The sequence below is a fragment of the Pristis pectinata genome, chromosome 9 (assembly GCF_009764475.1).
Source record: "Pristis pectinata isolate sPriPec2 chromosome 9, sPriPec2.1.pri, whole genome shotgun sequence".
Taxonomy (NCBI): domain Eukaryota; kingdom Metazoa; phylum Chordata; class Chondrichthyes; order Rhinopristiformes; family Pristidae; genus Pristis; species Pristis pectinata.
Window position 1 is genome coordinate 1,671,895 of NC_067413.1, and position 22,565 is coordinate 1,694,459.

At 43.5% G+C, this 22,565-nt stretch overlaps 2 protein-coding genes across 2 annotated transcripts in view; one reads left to right on the forward strand and one right to left on the reverse strand.

The window, feature by feature from the left end:
• faim2a (Fas apoptotic inhibitory molecule 2a) overlaps positions 1-956 on the reverse strand; it is a 25,869-nt gene extending 24,913 nt beyond the window's left edge. Inside the window, exon 1 of the mRNA XM_052022649.1 lies at positions 910-956. The gene's annotated coding sequence lies outside the window, so the exon portion shown is untranslated. The remainder of the gene's footprint in view (positions 1-909) is intronic.
• A 2,141-nt stretch (positions 957-3,097) lies between these two features.
• The window catches only part of abcf2a (ATP-binding cassette, sub-family F (GCN20), member 2a), a 62,635-nt gene continuing 43,167 nt past the window's right edge, over positions 3,098-22,565 (forward strand). The window contains exons 1-3 of the mRNA XM_052022646.1: positions 3,098-3,232; positions 13,986-14,193; positions 15,355-15,567. Coding sequence (XP_051878606.1) covers positions 14,022-14,193; positions 15,355-15,567 — 385 coding nt within the window. The 5' untranslated portion in view covers positions 3,098-3,232; positions 13,986-14,021. The remainder of the gene's footprint in view (positions 3,233-13,985; positions 14,194-15,354; positions 15,568-22,565) is intronic.

The following is a 22,565-nucleotide window of genomic DNA, read 5'->3' on the forward strand; positions in this document are numbered from 1 at the left end:
CTTTGCTTCACTATTCTTCCAGGAAAGGCATTCCAGCTCACAACCTACCACATACCTACAGCTGATTTACAGGGATCATTTAATACTAAACTGCAATTCCCCGTTTTGCAATGAGCAGCCCTTACTTCCTGGCAGTATAGACAAGTTCTGCAACTGCATGATAAAAAATACAAAATGATGAAAATATTCTGCAGACCAGGCAGCATCTGTGGAGAGAGAAACAGAGTTATCATTTCATGTCAGTGACCTTTCATCAGACACAAGAGAGACTGCAGATGCTGGAATCTGGAGCAACACACAAAAAATGCTGGAGGAACTCAGTGGGTCAGGCAGCATCTATGGAGGGAAATGGACAGTCAATGTTTCAGGCCGAGACCCTTCGTCAGGCCCCCTTTATTCCCCCGCACCTTTGTTTTCCCTTATCCCTCTGGCCCCTTTACCTCTTCTCTTTCCCCTCCCCTGCCCTCACAACCTTCCCATCACCCACACACTCCTCCTTCTGGTTCCCACCTCCTTCCCTTTACTCCATGGTCCACTGTCCTCTCCTATCAGATTCCACCTTCTTCAGCCCTTTGCCTTTTCCACCCATCACCTCCCAGCTTCTCACATTATTCCCACTTCCCACCCCCTCCCCCACCCTAATATTCTGGCTTCTGCCCTCTTTCTTTCCAGTCCTGATGAAGGGTCTCAGCCCAAAACGTCAACTATTCATTTTCCTCCATAGATGCTGCCTGGCCTGCTGAGTTCCTCCAGCGGTTTTTGTACGTGTTGACCTTTCATCAGAACTCTGTTTGTCTCTGCACAGATGCTGCCTGCCCAGCTGAGTATTTCCAGCATTTTCTGTTTTAATTTCAGAGTCTCAGCATCTACAGTTCTCAGCTTTTTGTTTGCTTGATAACAGATACTCACAGGGGGCAGGTTGTGCAAACACCCAGTTGGAATGTCCTGACACCGTCGGAGGCTGGCCCATTGGTTGCTGACCTGGATAAGGATGCTGTAGGGAGTAAGGTTGCTGGTTCAAGTACGGCTGCTGCATGGAGTAAGACTGCTGGCCCGAGTACACTGTGTGTTGGCCAGCGAACACTGGTTGCTGGCCTGGGAACGCCGACTGGTGAGCTGCAAATGGATGCCCTCTGCTTGTCACTGCCTCATTGTAACTTGGTGGTGCTGAAGGAAGTGACATGATTCAATAGTCATGGATGTTCAGTGGGAAACCAGACATCCTAGGAGAGAAAAACAGTTAGAAATTCAATAAGGGAAGTTGCTCAACTTTTTGAAGCAAAGCATTGTATATTTGTTTGATAATTTGCACAACAACCAATGAAGAACTGTTCAAAGTCTGGTCATTGTTGTAACCTGGAAACATGATTACTAAACAAGATCCCAGATACAACATAATGTGAAACAAAATTCTGATGGTTGGAGAACAAATGTTGACCAAGAAATTAGGGATAATTCTTCTATGTTTCTTCAGTACAGCACACTATGATTTTCAGTATCAGATATATATGTTATCTCAAAGATGGAAACTCCAACAGTGCAGATCTCACTCAGGATAGTCCCTATGACAATGCAATACTCCCTCACTATTACAGTCCCTCGGGAGGGGGGGGAGGAGGGGAAATGAGGGAGCAGGGCTGGTAGAACTACAATAACACCCTGCACCCAGGAACAGGGTGGTAGCAGATCAGCTGAAGGGCTGAGGGGCAAAGAATTAATGGCTCTGGGATCAGGGGCAGGGTTGAAGGGCTGAGAGGTCAGGAGCAAGAGGTCAATGGCTCAGGGATCAGGGGTGAAAAGAATTAATGGCTCTGGGATCAGGGGCAGGGTTGAAGGGCTGAGAGGTCAGGAGCAAGAGGTCAATGGCTCAGGGATCAGGGGTAGGGATGAAGGGCTGAGGTCAGGAGCAAGGGGTGAATGGCTAAGGGACAAGGGTGAAGTGTGAGAGGTCAGGAGTAAGGGGTGAGCAGCTCGGGGATCGGGAGCTGGGGTCCAGTGGGACGGCCCCGAAGGTGAGGGGACGGGCTTGGGTTGAAGCAGTCACGGGCTGGGGCTCCTTCTCCAGGGCAGGACAGGACCCTGAAGCTGCTCCTCCCCTCTTCCATCGAGTAGAAGATACAGGAGCCTGAGGGCACGTACCACCAGACTCAAGGACAGCTCCTACCCCACTGTGATAAGACTATTGAACGGTTCCCTTATACAATGAGATGGAGTCTGACCTCACGATCTACCTTGTTGTGACCTTGCACCTTATTGCACTGCACTTTCTCTGTAGCTGTGACACTTTACTCTGTACTGTTATTGTTTTTACCTGTACTACATCAATGCACTCAGTACTAACCCAATGTAACTGCACTGTGTAATGAATCCACCTGTACGATCGGTTTGTGACAAGTTTTTCACCGGACCTCGGTACCAGTGACAATAATAAACCGATACCCTCTCCCACCGCCGCACACGGTCCGATCCTCCCCCCCGCGCCGCCCTCCAGTAGGCAGCGAACCGGCCCCGACCACCTACCGGGAGCGGCGGCCAACTGAAGGGACCGGCGACGCCCGCCCGCAGCCGTTGGCGAGCCCGCGACCACCGAGCCCCGTTACCCGGGCAACGCCGCAAGGCACTCCGGGTATTGTAGTTCAACGGGCGGGGCGTGACGTCAGCGGGACTGATCATGAATGGCGGATGACGTCATCGCACCGACAGTTATAATTCCCAGAGTGCAACGGGACCCACCAGCGTTTCCTTGGTTACCGCCTCCTGTACCACGACACCGGTGGGTTTGACAATATGGGTTGTCATTCAGAATTAATTTCAAACTACAAAATACTTTTTCTTTGTAAATTGTGAAGGAGATTTGCGTAAATTGACGGCATTGCAGGAATTAGGGGAAATGTAGTCCAAAGTACTTGAGTCACTCGGCAAGTCTCCCTGTAGTGAACTACAAATCCCAGAGGGCTGAGCGAGCGAGCGGGGTCATCTGGGGAGCAACTCCTAAGCAGCGACTCCTCAGCTCGGCAATGCGGAGGCCGGCGGCGCCGCGCGGTGTTCACTGGGAGATGTAGTTCCTGCCGTGTTTCCTTCCCCAGCCGCGAAGGGGCCGGAAACGGTCGTGCGGACTACAAATCCCACAGGGCGGAGCGCGGCAGCGGCGGACGGGCGGCAGAAGCCGGTGGGCACGCGGTTGTGTGAGGAGAGCGGCGGCGGGAGAGCAGGCGGCCACTGCCGGCCTCGGGTGAGGAGACGCCCGGCAGCTTGTCGAGAAGCCGCCGGTCAGACCGCGGATTCAAGTCCCGAGGATTTAACTGAAGTGAATTCATTGGATCTTGGGCACGGAATGGGGGAGGGGAGCCGGCGCGGCTCGGCTCGGCTCGGGGGCTGCCCGGGGCCACACGCCCGGCCGCTCTGCCCGGCGTTGGGCGAGACCCCGGGTCCCTCTGGGCTCCCTGGCGGCGCCGGGCGTTAGGATGGACGGAGGCTGGATGCGGGTGGTCTGCGGTTCCGGGAGGCCCGGCCGCCTCCCCGTCCTGTCCTGCGACACTCCCACTGCAGCACCAAGGGAGCGCCGCCCTGCCGGCGGGGGTTGGGGGGGGGGGGGGGGGGGGGGGGGGGGGGGGGGGGGGGGGAGCGCCGTGGCCGGGCGCTCAGGGCAGCTTTAACCTGTTGCTGACTGCACCGACCTCGTGGAGTCCACAGTAAAGGCGGTCACTTGGCCTCCTCTGTCCGTGTGTGGTGGGCGCCTGCTGGGGCATTGATGTCGGGGGTTGGTGAAGTACAGGTGGAGGCCCCGCTGAGTTTGCCGGGCGGGACGATCGCTTTTTGGATGCTCAGAGCATCAAGCGGTTACTGCGGGTCAACGATCATCCGTGATCGTATTGAATGACAGAGCAGGTTTAAGGGTTGGACGGCCTGTTCCTGCGTCTTTTGATTCAGGGTGGTACCAGGGTAAGGGCATCAGATTTCCATCCCTTTAAAACATGATAGTGTGTTGTATCGATCAGGCAGGTGTTCCCTATTTCTTGACTCCTCCAATGGGAACCTTTATCAGATCTCCTTGCTGCATCTATCTTTTATTGCTCGCACAGTGCTATAGAGTGTTATGGTTATAGAAATTCAAGACCTTTAATTTGGTCACTATATTTACTGAGTATTGTAATCTCCTTATTTTCCAGTGTAAATGTTTATGCTCTATTCATAATGGGAATTGATTTATCCCAGATTGCAAGCTACAAGTCATATTCTCTGCTAAACAGCAATATTGCTTGCAATGAATGTTTCCAATATAAAAAGGCAAAAAATATTGGAAATTGATTTAAATGAATGCAGCTGTGTTACTTTTGAAAATGAAGTCCAAAGATGTTCAAGTTGTTAAAAATGTAATGTGATAGTTTGATTTTTTTTCAGGTGACTCCTCAGCAGACGTCAGTTAATTTTTATGCATTACATATGACTAACATAGATGCCCATAATTGGATCAGGGTCCACAGTTATAATTCATTTATTTTTTTAAGTCTAACATGTTTCTATTGTAATACTTTCCACCATGTCCTGGGGGTCTGTTGCTAATGTACAAAGTCATAGTCTATAAAGGAATATGGAGGATCTGATCATTGTTTTTCAATTCTTGGCTGTAGGTGCAGTACTGGAACAAGGTTGCTTATGTGGTGCTATTATTTATAAAGGAAGAAAACGACAGACAGAAATTATAGAATTGATGGGCAAATAACTAGAATTCTGTGGTATAGGTCAGATAATTTATAAAGGTACAGGATTATAAAATCACTGCTGATGCTGGAAATATGAAATAAAAATAGGAAGTGCTGGAAACACTCAGCAGGTCAGACTGCACCTACGGACCGTGAAACGGAATTGATATTTCAGATTGAAGACCCTTTGTCAGAACTGGGGAAGAGAAAACAAGTTGATTTCAAGATGCAGTGAGTATGGGGGAGGGATGCATTGCACAAAGGGAATATGTCTGATTTGATTGAGGTCAGAGTTACCATGGGGATAAGCTGCTGAAGTTATCTTGTTGATAAATTAGTGAAGAAAACTAGAGAAAAAACAAAGAAACATGTCAGAGCTACCGGAAATGCCAGATGGATTGAGCACTGTCAGTGGAGAGAGGAAAAATCAGTTTAATATTACCAGATGGATAACCTACAGTAGAACTGGTGAATTTTATGCAAACTGAGTTACCTGAAATTATGCCAGTTGGAAGATGAAGCAATGCTTTATTCTATGCTTATGCTGGGCATTGTTGGAGCAATGCAGAGAATTAGTGGGATGGGCAAATTGAAGCTCGGAATTACTCTTGTGGACTAAGTGGAAATGTTCTGCAAAATTGTCACTGAATCAACACTGGGGTCCTCCAATGAAGAGACCACATGGCCACTGAATGAAATACTCTTTAAGTATGAAGAAGTGGTGACTCTGGGGAGGCAATGAAAATATTGGGCATTGTTGGAACAATGCAGCAGGCCAAAGATGGGTCAGAGTAAGATCAAAGAATTTAAGTGTCACAAGACTGGAAACTAATGGATTGAACAGAGATATTCTGCAAAGTAGTTTATTAGCAGGATGTCTGATAAGCTCCCTTGTAGGAGACTAGTTAGAAACATAAAACTTGGTGGGATCCAAGAGGCAAGTTGTTTATGAAATTGCTTCAGTTGTGAAGCAAAGCTATAATAACTAAAATCTTCCATGACTGGAAGACTCCAGTGGATTCCCTGAGCTGATATCCATGGAATCCATAAATTGGAGACGTAGATTTAAGGTAATGGTGTTGCTGTTGGAGCCCAAGCTTAAAAAAGAAATCATGATGAGTCTCGACAAAGTTAATTAGAGATGTTTCACTCACGTGGGTCAAAAACTTTTAAATTTCAAGTGAATTGCATAAGAGCTATGGGGAGATGGACTAATTGGGACTGGTGGATTTCTCTTGCAAGGAGTGGGAAGTGACTGGAGAAACACCATTGTGATTTTGTAATTGCATGTGGTAGCTGGATGTTTCCTTTCTGCAACACTTGAAGCAGTACACCCAGATCCTTCTGTACTGTTAGGTTTACTTGTTGCCATTTTAATAAATAGTTTATTTTTCTCTCCAGACTGAGAATGAATATAAAGTCTATCCCAGATTGTACTTCATCGCCAGTTGAGCACTTGCTTAACCTGTCTATATCTCTTTGCTGACCTTTGTGGTTCATTTTCCACATCTGGGAACTTGGATACACTGCATTGTCTTTACATTTGTCATTAATGTAAAGCTTATCTTAATAACAGTCTGCTGTACTGAAAAATGGCCTGTTTCTTTCTTTTGTTTTCTGTCCTTTAATCCTTTGTTTTGGTTGATAATAATTTTGCCCCTTTTGGATTTTTATTTTCCTGAAATACCTGAACATCTGCATTAGGAGCAGGAGTAAGCCACAAGCCTCTATGCCTGCTCTACCACTTAAGATCATGGACGATATGATTGTAACCTTAACTCTGCATTCCTGTCTACCAAAAGTATTCCTTCGCCCCCTTGCTTACCAAGTATCTAGTTATCTTTCCCTTAAAATCATGGCTCTTTCACTTTTTGCAACTCTAGTGGATGTAGGCCTAGCCTATACAACCTTTCAAGCCAACCCACCCATTCCAGATGTCAATGCAGCAAATCTCTGAACTGCTTCCAATGCATTTACATCTCTCCTTAAATAGGAGACCAGTATTGTACTTCTCCAGATGTGGTTACACAAATCCCCTATATAACTGTGACTCAACCTTCTCTTTTGCAGTCGATTCCTTTAACAATAACCAAATCATATTCTATTAGCTTTTCTAATTGCTCTACCTACAAGGTAGTTCTTGCAAATCATGCACCAGGGCATGTAGAATCCTCTGCAATCTGTTAGAAAATGTACTTCATTTTCACTTATTCTACCTATGGACAAATTCACATTTTCCCACATTGTAATCCACTTGCCAGGTCTTTGCCCTGTCACATAACCTGTCCATATCCCTTTGTGGTCTCCCAATGTCTTTACAAGTTGCTTTCCTATTTCTGAAGATGACAAGCATTTAACCAGCCTACATAGAGAATAGTGAAGTAGTTGAAGTCTATCCAGCCTTCACTAAACCATAGTTCCTGGGGTGTACAACTACTAATTTCCTTCATGTGGGAACATAAAGACTCATTAACTGCACCCATTCTGTAAATTTGCATTTGATCTGTTTCATTCTGTCAAAGGAAAATACTAAGCAACAAATTTTGATCTTTTATTTAGTTAATATTACTAAGAATTTTTTGGCCCTGGAAGATTCATTGGGCTCAATGTATTGCTTTGGTACCCAGATTAATAGAATTATAGAGCATGGAAACAGGCCCTTTGGCCCAACTTGTTCATGCTGACTGAGATGTCTATCTAATGAGACAAGCTTAGGAAAGCACCTTAATTGCCATTGAGTTAGCCCAAATAGCATATTTCCATGCTGCATGACTCTATAACCTGTGTTTAGCCCATATCCCTCAACCTTTCCTATCCATGAACCTGTCCAAATGTTTATTAAATGTTCTAATTGTACCCACCTCTACCACCACCTCTGGCTGCTTAACCACACCTTTCCTGATGAAGGCAAGTATGCCATATGCCACCTTCACCACCTTGTCTGTCTGTGTTGCTACTTTAATGGAATTATGTTCCTGTAGTATACTGCTTAATGTTCTTAACATAAGGTTTTGTCTATTTGTGTGCTGCAAAAGACTGACAGTGTTCGGGGATAAATCTCCCGTGGATTTCTCTCAACGCAAGTTCTGGTGAACATGATACTCAATTGTGGATAAAAACTGTTGGTTGATGGTCTGTGGTTTGAGGGGATTGCCTACACGGTCAGGTTTCCTTGTGTGCATTGTGATTGCTTAAAATGTAATAATGCTGCTGAAAAGACAATAGTGACAAAGCCATTTGACTAAATTTAATATAATGAACATACTGTATCTACATTTCTTATAAATTGCAGATGGATAAATCTTGCATTTGCCATGTTGGGACTTGTTAGTTTAGAATTGCACTGGCCTTCAAGTTGCATGTTCATTTTCAGAAAATCTTATTTGATTGATGGAGCAGTGAATTCTAAAGATGAGATATTGATAAATTCATTAACTTTGTAGCGGTGAGTCCTCCTTTCTGACCCCCCCCCCCCCCCCCCCCCCCCATCCACATTAGTGTCTTGTTTCAAAAGCTGACTTTCTGGTTTTGTTTTTGTCCTGGATTGTGATGTATGTAATGCATCCAAAGATGGTGCTAGTCACTGTGCAAATGCATGTCTGCTTTATTTTAATGCACTGGCTCCTGCCTTATCAAGCTTAGAGTAGCAAGTAACATGTGACTCAACTATAGTCTTACTGGTATTGGTTTATTATTGTCACTTGTACTGAGGTACAGTCAAAAACTTGTCTTACAAACCGATCGTACAGGTCAATTCATTACACAGTGCAGTTACATTGGGTTAGTACAGAGTGCATTGATGTAGTACAGGTAAAAACAATAACAGCACAGAGTAAAGTGTCACAGCTACAGAGAAAGTGCAGTGCAATAAGGTGCAAGGTAGATCAGGAGGTCAGAGTCCATCTCATTGTATAAGGGAACCATTCAATAGTCTTATCACAGCAGGGTAGAAGCTGTCCTTAAGTCTGGTGGTACATGCCCTTAGGCACCTGTATCTTTTACCCGATGGGAGAAGAGAGAATGTCCCAGGTGGGTGGGATCTTTGATTATGCTGGCTGCTACACCAAGACAACAAGAGGTAAAGACAGAGTCCAAGGAGGGGAGGCTGTTGTCAGTAATGCGCTGGGCTGTGTCCATTACTCTCTGCAGTTTCTTGTGGTCCTGGGCAGAGCAGTTGCCGTACCAAGCCATGATACATCCAGATAGGATGCTTTCTATGGTGTATCGGTAAAAGTTGGTGAGAGTCAAAGGGGACAAACCAAATTTCTTTAGCCTCCTGAGGAAGTAGAGGCGCTGGTGAGCTCTCTTGGCCATGGCATCCACATGGTTTGTCCAGGACCGGTTGTTGGTGATGTTCACTCCCAGGAACTTGAAGCTGTCAACCCTCTCGACCTCAGCACCATTGATGTAGACAGGTTTATGTACACCACCCCCTTTCCTGAAGTCCATGACCAGCTCTTTAGTTTTGTTGACATTGAGGGAAAGGTTGTTGTCATGACATCATTCCACTAAGCTCTCTGTCACCTTCCTGTACTTGGACTCGTCACTGTTTGAGATATGGCCTACAACGGTGGTATCATCTGCAAACTTGTAGATGGAGTTAGAGCAGAATCTGGCCACACACAGTCATGAGTGTATAGGGAGTAGAGTAGAGGGCTGAGGATGCAGCCTTGTGGGGCACCAGTGCTGAGAATAATTGTGCCGGAGGTATTGCTGCCTATCCTCACTGATTGTGGTCTGTTTGTTAGAAAGTCAAGGACCCAGTTACAGAGGGAGGTGTTGAGTCCTAGGTCTCGGAGTTTGGTGACGAGCTTGCTTGGAATTATTGTATTGAAGGCATAGCTGTAGTCAATAAACAATAGTCTAACGTACATGTCTTTACTGTCCAGATGCTCCAGAGCTGAGTGAAGGGCCAGGGAGATGGCATCTGCTGTAGACCTGTTTCGCCAATAGGCCAATTGCAATGGGTCCAGGTTGTCTGGTAGGCTGGAGTTGATGCGTGCCATGACCAACCTCTCAAAGCACTTCATGATGGTGGATGTCAGAGCCACTGGTCGGTAGTCGTTGAGGCATGAATTTTGCCTGTTCCTGGAAGTTCCTGCTTTGACTCCAGTCCACCAAGGGTGACAAATAAATGCATCCAGAAGAATCCTATGTTCAGTTTCCAATCAAAATGATTGTCACTATTTTCCCAACTATTTTCCCTTCTGATATTGTCATTTTTCTTATCTGAAATAATGTTCCATTTTTACTCCAGCATTTCCTTTTTTCAATGAGTCTCCACTTAATGCATCACTTCTGTGAAAAGACTGATATTCCTCCTCTTATCCCCTGACATCAGACTTGCATCTTCTGGCTTTTTCCACTTCTAGGACTTGATTGTAATGAAATGACCTGTATGGATGGTATGCAAGACAAGTTTTTCACTGTACCTCGGTACATGTGACAATAATAAACCAATTTACCAATGATTTGGTCAAAGCTAGATAAGAACTTGCTGCCATTTACTACTACAGCCGTGTCTGTCTTGCCTCTAACTTTTTCTTTTTGCTTCCATTATGTGGGTGCTGCTAGTTTGAGGGGGATTTCTCAGTTTTGGGGCGCTCCTCAGCTGTGTCTTTGGGCAAATCTTCAGTTCTGTGCCTCCACGAGGTGGCAGTGTTACATTACATTGGCAAGCTGCTTTTGTTCTCTGATTATTAAAAACCAGTGTTGAAACCTGTCACCAGGCTGCCTTGTACTGAGTACACAGTTATACAGTACAGAGACGGGTCCTTTGGCCCATCATATCCATGCCAATCTTTTTACATATCTATGGTGGAGCAGCCAGTTTCCACAGTCAGTTGTGAGGAGGACAGTTAACTTTTTTGGGTTTTGTGGAAGGAATGTTGGACTAGACCTGGATAATTGTGCTGCTGATCTGTAATAGATCTAGTTTGTTTGTTTGAGGTGGTCATCACTTGGTGAAATCTCATCAAATGTTACACACTGTCAGACCAAGGCTCCCTTCCTCTAATTGGAATGCCATCATTCCCACTTCACACAGCAGATCTGGGCACATTGCCATCCCATCATTGTGGCTGCGTTGAAATTGTGGAATTGCACAGCTAATGACACTGGGGGCACCTTCTACACAAGGTTTATGGGGAAAGTCCTTGGGCCACTGTGGGGAAGGACATCTTTGTGCAGTGGAGTGACTAAGTGCCAGCCTTGCTGCAATCCCTTCATTTTAAGAGCAAGTGGTTGGTTAACTTGCAAAATACAAATCTGAACCAGTTAGTGTTTGGGTTAATAGTATATAAAGGAAATATTGAGTTTTTCACATGGATACAATGATGTTCGATGGGATCACAGTAGTAGGGGAATAGGTCAAGTTATCTTGCCTGGTATGTCCTGACTTTTGCTGGTTTCCTTCCTCTGCCCCACTTAATCCTTGGAGTTTCATGCCTTGGATATAATAGAAACATGAGCATGAATAATAAATAGGAAAGGTGAGATTCACCAGAAGAGATCAGAGACCAGGTCTGTTTTCCCTGGTGTGGAAGCAGTTAAAAGGGGACACTATTGAGGTGTATATAATTATGAGGGGTATAGATAGGGTAGATTGCAGGAAACTTCCCCCATACCAAAGTTGGGTAGATTTAGACATAATTTGCAGTAAGTGATTTAGAGGGGATATGAGGTGGACCTTTATCATTCAGGGTAGTGAGTACCGGAACACGCTGCCGGAGAGAGTGGTGGAAGCAGAGTTGCTGATGGCATTTAAGAAGTGTCTGGATGAGCACTTGAAATTGCCCAGGCACAGAATGTTAGGGTCAAGTGCTGGAAGTTGGAATCAGTGCAGATAGGTTCCCATTGGTTGGTGTGGATGTGCTGGGCCCAATACCCTGTCTCCATGTTGTGTGACTCTATAAAGTATGTTCTATCACTTGGCCTTGCTGTGGTGTTCTCTGGAAAGTGTGTGGTATATATGCAGTGCTGGGAAAGCCTGGACTTGAGTTTCTGGGTCACTCCTTAAGTTTCAAGATTTGTCATTTTATTGTTGGTGCTCTACCTTTTTTTGTTGGTCAGAGTCAGAGTTGTACAGCATAGAAACAGGCCTACTGTGTTCATACAGCCACCCTGCCTATCTATACTAATTCCTCTATTCCCTGCTCATTTACGTACCCTCGACAGGTATTTAAATGAGAGGCATAAAGGGATATGGAATTAATGCAGATGCCTCTTAAATGCAGTTACTGTTCTTACCTTCAGCACCAGCTCTGGCAGCTCATTCCAGATACAGCTACTCCGTGTGAAAAATTATCCCTCCGATTTCCCCCACCCCCTCAACCTAACCTACTGGTTTATATTCCTGTATTGTTTTGATGTGACAAGAATATTGCAGATGTTAATGATTGTAATTTTTTGCAGCTAGTAACCTGATGTTAAAGCAGCATTTTATTTGTTCAGAGGGTGTGGATGTTGCTGCCAAGGCATTCCTAATTGCCCCCTGAGCCAATTGCCATGTGGTCCATTTGTTGGTCTAGTGTAGATCAGACTGGATGAGGGCTGTGGATTTCCTTTACTGAACTAGATGGACTTTTAACACCCACTGGGTATTTTCATGGCCACCTATATGGAGACTAACATTTGCACCAGATTTGTGAAATTCTCTGCCTGCAGTAGTGGGGTCAAATTTATCTCCATTTGAATGATCCAAACTCTTGTTGCTAGTCTGGTAACAAGCACTACTCTGCCATTCTCTATTAATTATGAGGCACCAACAGCATCAAAAACTACAACACTTGTAGATTTTCTCTGGGTTTGAGGCAGTAAAGGTGCCATTCCTTGCTGAAACTTTCCTGGAGGAACTGCCATCTACTGCGGGGTTGGTGTCACATTCAGATGTGACAATGGGTGGGGCAGCAGATCTTGCCAGAAGAATTAGCCCAATTGGTCATAAAATAACACTATTACAGCGCCAGCGACTCAGGTTCAATTCTGGCCGCTATCTGTAAGGAGCATTCTCCCCGTCTGTGTAGGTTTCCTCTGGGTGTTCAGGTTACCTCCCACATTCTAAAGACATATGCGTTAGGAGCTGTGGGCATGCTATGTTGGCACCAGAAGAGTGGAGACACTTGCAGGCTGCCCCCAGCACATTCTCAGTAACGCAGAAAAGATGCATTTCGATGTACATATGACTAATGAATAAATATCTTATTAAACCTACAAAGGTTAGGAGTCTGTCCTTGTAAAATTAGGATTTAATGCATGTTCTCTGTAATTTGTGGGTGATTTCGTGGATGTTTGGCATTTATGAAAGGATGATGTAAAGTAATCTTAATGTCTTGTTCTGTGGTTGAGGCAGAACATGGATTAAATACAAGAGAAATATGACTAGTTTGAAACAAAAACCAATGCAAAAAGTTATAGGGTCAGCATTTGGAGAAGAATCATGGCAGCATTTGGCAGTGTTAAGTAGATAGTTGAAGGAAAGTTGAATAACGACTGACTGGGTTAGGATTACTGTCAGAATGATTAATTTGCCTTTATGTAGCATCTTTATTATAAAATGACCCATGATACTTCACTGAGTTGATTAACAATAAGATTTCAAACTGAACCACACAAGATAATAGGATAAGCAGACAAAAGTTTAGACTGAGGACATTTGAGGGTAGAAAATTTTTACAAAAATCTTGGAGCTTGGGTTGTTGATGCCATGCCACCTGCAGCTGAATTATTCAAATGGAATGCAAGAGCCAGATGTAGGTTGATGATTGGAAATCAGAAGGCACAAGGCCACAGGCCTGTGAAAACAAGGAGATTTTTAAATTTGAGGCATTGCTGGGTCAGGAACTGGAGTGAATACAGGAATGGTGGGGAATGGGACTTGGTGTGAATTAGGATATGGGCAACAGAGTTTTGAAAGGACTGCCAGGAAAGTGTTTTGGGGAACGTCTGGTCTTCATAAAATCAAGGATAGGGGTTTTTAACAGCAGATGAGCAGGCAGGGAGTGGTAGGCAGTTTTTGGGTATCGAAGATAAGGGGCTGGAAGTTAGGCATGGAATCAGATGTGGTTTGGCTTCACCCAGTGTTGGGAGTCACAGCTGGTCTCCGAATAATTCTGTGTTCCGTCCCATCCCGTCGTACCACCACCACCACCCCCCCCCCCCCCCCCCCCCCCCCCAAACAAGATGACATTGCATAGTGCACAGAAATCACTCTTCTGAAGCACTGGTTCAATATTGAGTGAAAGCCCTAAGATTTAAAACTAAACGCTTTTCTCTATTTGGCAGGTTCTGCTCTCACTGTAAGACAAACTAATAGCAGCAATGCCTTCTGATCTGGCCAAGAAAAAGGCAGCCAAGAAGAAGGAAGCAGCAAAGGCTCGTCAGCGTAGGCCCAAAGCCACAGAAGGTACTGAGGAAAACGGTGACCTTGGCACAGATGAAGTGGAGAATTCTGAAAGGCCACAGATCAATGGATCTTCTGGTCATGATGCAGGTAGGAACTTTGGTCAGGACAGTGTCTCACATGCCAGAAGTTCAGTTATGAATATCAGGAAAGACTTCAACTTGATTGTTAACAAGGTATTGTTACTGGCAAGACTGCCATTTACTTCCATCTCTAATTGCCCCGTGCTGAGTGGATTCCTCACCTATTTCAGTGTGATAACTTCTAACTGCCCTTTGGTGAATCTGGATTCATAAGTCAGACCAATTAAGGATGGCAGAATGTCCTTACCTGAATTATTGTATCAGATGGGTATTTATGGTGTCTGGTCCCTCATCCTTAACATTTCGAGGTCCCTGTTGATCAGAAACTTTTAAGCATCTGCAATATTTTGCATTGAGAGACCACAAGTTCCTCCGTTTGAAAGACAGCAACTGTTCAAGAAGCTGGCTCACCACCACCTCCTTGAATGAAGTTGTGGATGAGTTATAAATGCTGGCCTCTGATGTCCATATTCCAAAAATAGAATTAAAATACATTTTTAATCAAGCTGTTTAATTCCAGGTTTAATTACTTAAATTTATATTGCAAATTTGCCATGATGGAATTTGAATCGGTTCTGGCGTGGGTACTAATCGAGTAATTTAACCACTGCTACCTTGCTGCAGGTGGGAACACCCCTTTCTTAAAGGCGGCTGGGTTGTAACATGAGTGGATGTTAAAATTATGAAGGATATTGATTGGTCCTAAAGATGATCACACATGGGATAGTTTATAACTAGGAGTCTTCCAATAGGTAATTAATGAGAGGCTTCTTTACCTAGAGAACATTGACAGTGTAGAACTTGCTCACGCGGTGGTGAATAGTGGTATTACATTCAAGGTGAAGCTGATTAAATGCTTAAAAGGGAGAAAGAAATTGAGGGATACGTTAAGGTGGGAAGAAGCACAAGGGTAATGCACAATGCCGTAGATCTGTTGGACTGAGCGGCCACTTAACTGTAAATTTAATATAATTGTCTAATGCCATTTTAAAAGTGCAAATCAGTTTCATCATGTTCTTGAATTAAATTGACTGCCACCCTATCAATCGGAGTGTCTTGAATCTACAGAGGATTCCTACAGAGCTCTTGTGTTGCACTAACCCTGTCCTTCATTGGTTATTGGCTCTCCTCCATATCCCTATCTTATGACAGTTTCTCTATTTCACAGGCTTGGCTCGGATAATCAATGAGCTGGATGAGTTTGAGCTGAAGAAAGCAGCAGCTCGGGCAGTCACAGGGGTGCTGGCCTCTCATCCCAACAGCACGGACGTTCACATCATTAATCTGTCACTCACGTTCCATGGTCAGGAGCTACTAAGCGACACCAAGCTGGAGCTGAATACTGGCCGTCGCTATGGCCTGATTGGTCTTAATGGCACTGGTAAGGTCACAGGTGGTCAGACAGCTGGGACAAATGCCTGGCAAGTTTGCAACTCAAACATTTTATGGAGTTGGTGGCTGCTCCCAAGGTTAATTTTTTTTTCCTCAACTTTCTTGAAGGCTTTTCAAAAGTGGCAATTTATCTTTGCTTATAAGATAAGATCTTTATTAGTCAGATGTACATCGAAACACACAGGGAAATGCATCTTTTGCATAGTGATTTTGGGGGGCAGCCGGCGCTTCCGGCGCCAACATAGCATGCCCATAACTTCCTAACCCGTACGTCTTTGGAACATGGGAGGAAACCGGAGCACCCGGAGGAAACCCACACAGACTCCTTACAAACAGTGGCCGGATTTGAACCCGGGTCGCTGGAGCTGTAAAGCATTGTGCTAAACACTATGCTACCATGCCTGCCATAAGAGGGCCCTTGCAGCGATGTGTCACTAGCATTTGGGAGAAGGCTGTGGTCTTGGTCCATCACTGCCTCTATAATGTTGTCACGAACCAGCAACAAAAGAAACACACTGAGCATGATTCAGTGTTAAAAACTATTTTATTAATCACTACTTATGATAATACGTAAAATAAAAGTAAAAATGTTAGTATGTTAGAATTCAAAAATGTTAAACCTCGAACGTTAACCCCAAAACTAAACTCTTCGTGTGTGTGTGTGACAAAGTCCAAAACTTCCAGTTCCTGAATGGTTCTTAAAGTTCAGTTCCGCAAGCCATAAGGTGAAACATGGGCAAGGGCTTCTTCAACAACCACCGTTGTCTGAAGATAAGATGTAGATGTAGAAAAACATAGAGAGAGAGTACATACGAAATCCAAATGTTCCACGATGGAACCCAAACGACACTTCAGTGTTTACTCGGTAGTGACTTCCTCACCCCGAAAAGCATCCGAACCGTGGTCGTCCACATACAAATACCTGTTTCCTTCTACAGGTCAGCAACAAAGTGAACTCCACCGGATTACTTCCAACTTCCATACATGGATTTCAGTGGCAAACACAGTTATTGTTTCTCATCCATCGATAGAGAAAACAAGCAGGCTGGTGTCTCTCTCCCTTCTCTCTCTCTCCTTCTTCTTCTTCTTACTACTTCAACAACGTCATTACGTCCTTTATCTTCTATTGACGTAAGCACGCCCCACACACACATACACACACACTCTCTATCTTAAAGGGACTTTCACTGAGTCCGTAACACCTCCCACCTAAAAAAAAAATTTTCCCAAGAAAATTTTAACCGCGCATACAGTTAGTAATGTTAATAATTATCACGCTACACAACTACAGACTATCAGATTAGTACAGATACATGTTTCCCATTTAACATCGGGAAAGACAATCAGCAATCACATTATCTTTGCCTTTAATGTGAGTTATCATGAGATCAAACTCTTGCAAAATTAAACTCCAGTTTAACAGCCTTCTGTTCTTGTTTTTGACTCGGCTCAGAAACACCAATGGGTTATGATCTGTATACACAGTCAATGGTTTCTGAGCGGTGCAAACATATACACTGAAATGTTGCAAGGCTAAAACAAGCGACAGTAATTCTTTCTCTATGGTGGAATAATTCTTTTGATGCTCATTAAATTTCTTTGAAAAGTAAGCTACAGGATGGTCAATATCATCAAGGTCACCCTCCTGCAACAACACAGCTCCTGCAGCTTCATCACTGGCATCTACTGCTAATGAAAATGGCTTTTCAAAGTCAGGTGTTCTGAGCACAGGATGGTAGCATAAAATGGCTTTCAGCTTCTCAAATGCTTCTTGACAAGAATCTGTCCAAACAAACTTTACTCCCTTCTTCAGAAGATTAGTTAGGGGAAGAGCAATATCAGCAAAACTTTTACAAAATTCTCGATAATATCCAACCATTCCCAAAAATCTTCTAACAGTCCTCGTACCTGTGGGAATAGGGAACTCAGATATTGCTTGAACTTTTGCCTGAACAGGAGCTTGCTTGCCTTGACCTACAACATAACCAAGATACGTCACAGTGGCATGGCCAAATTCACTTTTAGCCAAGTTAACTGTAAGGTTAGCCTTGGAAAGTCTTTCAAACAACCTTTCTAACGCAGAGATGTGATCTTCCCAAGTATCATTCCCAGTCACTAAGTCGTCAATGTAGGCATCTGTATGTTTTAAACCCATGAATCACTGAATTAATCATTCTTTGAAATGTTGCCGGAGCATTTTTCATTCCAAATGGCAAAACATTGTATTCATACAATCCAGAAGGGGTTACAAAGGCTGAAATCTCCCTTCCTCTATCTGTTAATGGAACACACCAGTACCCTTTTAATAGGTCAATCTTTGTAAGAAATTTTGCCTTTCCCACTCTGTCTATGCAATCATCCACCCTAGGAATAGGGTAAGCATCTGACTTTGTTACAGCATTCACTTTCCTGTAATCTGTGCAAAATCTAACAGTTCCATCAGGTTTAGGTACAATAACACAGGGCGAACTCCAATTTGAAGTAGAATGTCTAATAATATCATTTTCCAACATGTATTTTATTTCCTGATCAACAAGTTTACTTTTTTCCACATTCATTCGATATGGGTGTTGTTTGATTGGTTTTGCATCCCCAACATCAACATCATGGGTAATTATCGATGTTCTGTTTGGAACATCTGGGAACAGATTTTTAAATTTTAAAATTAATTCTCTCATCTGTTGTTTTTGTGAAACTTGTAAATGGTCCAACTTCGTTTCAAGGTTCTCCATGATATTTTGGTTTTTCAGTTTCGATGGAACAATATTTGGTCTAAATTGGCCTTCCTCAACATCAACATCAGGCATTCTAGAAACAACCTTTTCACCATCCACCAAGGCCACAACTGAATCCCTCTCATAATAAGGTTTTAGCATGTTTACATGACAGAGTTGTGTTTTCTTGCGTCTATCTGGTGTTTTGATTATATATGTTAGATCAGTCACTCGAGATTCAATAACATAGGGTCCAGAAAAACGAGCTTGCAAGGGATTATTTTGGCTAGGGAAAAATACCAACACCTTTTGCCCCACTGCGAATGTCCTAGGCCGAGCACGTCTATCAAAATATGTCTTCATTCTTATCTGGCTTGTTTCAAATTCTCTCTCGCTAGCTGGCAGACTCTCTCCAACCGAGTTTTAAATTTTTGGACATAGTCCAACAGACTCAAGTGAACTTCCTCATTAACCCATTGCTCTCTCAACAACTCCAAAGGTCCTCTCACCCTATGTCCAAACACAAGCTCAAACGGACTAAATCCGATTGACTCCTGGATCGATTCTCTAACGGCAAACAAAAGTAAATGGATACCTTCGTCCCAATCCTTGGTGTTTTCAAAGCAATAAGTCTTCAGCATATTTTTGAGAGTAGAATGAAATCTCTCCAGAGCTCCTTGAGATTCTGGGTGATATGCAGATGATACAATCTGCTTTGCTCCCAGCTCATAGACTATTTGTTGAAAAATTTTTGACATAAAATTACTACCTTGATCAGATTGGATTTCTTTTGGCAAACCAAACAAGGTAAAAAATTTTACAAGAGCCTTTGACACCGTCTTGGCCTTAATATTTCTAAGGGGTATTGCCTCTGGAAATCTAGAAGTGGCACACATGATGGTTAACAAATACTGATTTCCAGTCTTAGACTTTGGTAAGGGGCCAACACAGTCCACAATCACCTTCGAAAAGGGTTCACCAAAAGCAGGAATTGGTTTCAAAGGAGCCACAGGGGGTTTTTGATTTGGTTTACCTACCATCTGACATGTGTGGCAGGTTCGACAAAACATCACCACATCTTTTCTCAAACCAGGCCAATAGAATTGTTTCAAGATCTTCCCTACAGTTTTATTCACACCAAAATGACCACCCAAAGGCATACTATGGGCCAGGTTTAAAATCTCATCCCTATAAACTTTTGGAACAACAACCTGATGAATAACTTCCCATTCCTCAGTAACAGGAACATGAGGAGGTCTCCATTTCCTCATTAACACTCCATTTTTGACATAGTATCCAGTTGGCACCTTTTCAATCTCCTCACATGAGAGTGCTTTTTCTTTCAATTCTGTCAACTCAGGGTCCTTTGTCTGTTCCACCATAAAATCCTTCCTCGACAAAGACAAATCTTTAAATTCAAGCTCACTGTAAGGATGTTGATCCTCCAGTGAAGACAGAAAAGTCTCAGATAAGGCATCAAAATTTTCTTCCTGTTTAGGACTGTCACAAGGAACCACATCAGACTGCACCGGACTGTCTGTCTTGGCTAATTCTCTAGCTCTAGCTCGAGTCACCGCACATGATGGGTAAACATCTGAATCATCTTCAGACTCATCAATCCTTGGTTTGGTTGTTAACCGTACCACAGGATCACTTTCTCCATTTGCAAGGTCATTTCCCAATAACAAAGAAACTCCTTCCACTGGCAAACTAGGTCTTATCCCTATCTCGACTGGTCCTTCTACGAACTTTGACTTTAAAATCACCCTGTGAAAAGGGACAGACATGGTCTCACCTGTAACGCCTCGTACTAGATTTACTTCACCAGTGTCACTTTCTTCACCAAAATTTAAAACACTGTCCAGCAAGAGAGATTGACTAGCCCCAGTATCTCTAAGAATTTTCACTGGCACCTGGGGTGACTCATCATTCAGTGAAACAAAACCCTCTGATACATACGAACGGAATTCCTTTCTCACCTCCTCCAACTTTTCCGCTTTTCCCTCTTGCAAGGACTGATCTTTAACAGCATCTCCTAAACCTTTTTGATTTTTAATTGCCTGAAAGCAAGCATTGGGCCCAGCTTCCTTCTTTTTCTTCAAAAAGGCACAATTAGATATCACGTGGCCAGGTTTCCTACAGTAATAACAAGTACGCTCAACAGGTTTCTCCAGCCCTGGCTTCTTTTCATCTTTTCCTTTTTGATTACCTCCCAATTTAATCTCTGGTTTACCTGGATTGTCTTTGTAACTCTTTTGAAAGGTTTTAGGTTGTCCCCATTTGGATTTATGGGTTAAAGCATAATCATCTGCCAACCTAGCAGTTTCTTGTAAAGTTTCCACTGCCTTTTCATTTAAATATGTTGTTAATTCAGCTGGAACACATCTTTTAAAGTCTTCCACCAGTATCAATTCTGTCAATTTATCATAATCCCCATCTACATTTTTAGCCAGGCACCATCGTTCAAAACATATTCTCTTTCCATTGGCAAATTCCATATAAGTCTGATCTGCAGATTTCCTCAAGTCTCTGAATTTTGTCTATAAGCCTCAGGGACCAATTCATAGGCCTTCAAAATAGCTTGTTTTACCTTGGTATAATCAGCTGCATCCTCAACAGACAAAGCAGAATAAGCTTTTTGAGCTTTACCTTTAATCACACTCTGTACCATAAGAGCCCATCCTTTCCTTGGCCAGTTTGAACTCACAGCAACCTTTTCAAAATGTTGGAAATACTGATCAACCTGATCTTCTTCAAACGGAGGGACTAATCGAACCTCCCTGCTGGCTGAAAAACCATCATCAGAATCAGATTCCGAACTCCTACGCTTCATTTGTAACTCATGCTGCCTCTTTTTCTCCTCGTTATCCAGCTCCATCCTCTTCAATTCCATCTGCTTCATTGCTAGATCAGCCTCTATCTTCATCTGAGTTAGCTTTTGTTCAGTCTCTAATTTCTTTTGTTCGGCCTCTAATCTCTTTTCCTCTCGTTCAGCTTCTATCTTTAACTGGGTTTGCTCTCGTTCAGCTTCTATCTTTAACTGGGTTTGCTCTCGTTCGGCCTCTAATCTCTTTTGCTCTCGTTCAGCTTCTAATTTATTTTGTTCTCGTTCAGCCTCTATCTTTGCCAGCTGCACCTGTGCCTCAGAAATTGCTATTTCACTGCCAGGAAACTGTTTTAACACTTCCTTCTCAAACACCTTCTTTTCCACATAATGGCCAGCTATCAGTCTCTGAATATCTGCCTTTCTCATAGACTGCTTTACTTCTGTAAGGTTTAGCCTTGTAGCAATCTTTATCAAATCATCCTTTTTCGCCACCTCCAATCCCTTTTGGGTTGGTGACTCCAAAAATGCCTTAATATCCATTGCTGCTGGTTTCCACACACACAAGCCAATTAAAAAGAATTTATCAGACCTCCCTCAAAAATCTTTGGATTGAATCTCGAACAAATTTCGTCAATCTGGGGTACAATCCCAGACGACACTCGTTAACCTTGGGAACTATCCCGGACGAGCCCCCAATTTTGTCACGAACCAGCAACAAAAGAAACACACTGAGCATGATTCAGTGTTTAAAAACTATTTTATTAATCACTACTTATGATAATACGTAAAATAAAAGTAAAAATGTTAGTATGTTAGAATTCAAAAATGTTAAACCTCGAACGTTAACCCCAAAACTAAACTCTTCGTGTGTGTGTGTGTGACAAAGTCCAAAACTTCCAGTTCCTGAATGGTTCTTAAAGTTCAGTTCCGCAAGCCATAAGGTGAAACATGGGCAAGGGCTTCTTCAACAACCACCGTTGTCTGAAGATAAGATGTAGATGTAGAAAAACATAGAGAGAGAGTACATACGAAATCCAAATGTTCCACGATGGAACCCAAACGACACTTCAGTGTTTACTCGGTAGTGACTTCCTCACCCCGAAAAGCATCCGAACCGTGGTCGTCCACATACAAATACCTGTTTCCTTCTACAGGTCAGCAACAAAGTGAACTCCACCGGATTACTTCCAACTTCCATACATGGATTTCAGTGGCAAACACAGTTATTGTTTCTCATCCATCGATAGAGAAAACAAGCAGGCTGGTGTCTCTCTCCCTTCTCTCTCTCTCCTTCTTCTTCTTCTTACTTCTTCAACAACGTCATTACGTCCTTTATCTTCTATTGACGTAAGCACGCCCCACACACACATACACACACACTCTCTATCTTAAAGGGACTTTCACTGAGTCCGTAACAATGTGCCTAGCTGCAATGGTCCCAAGTGG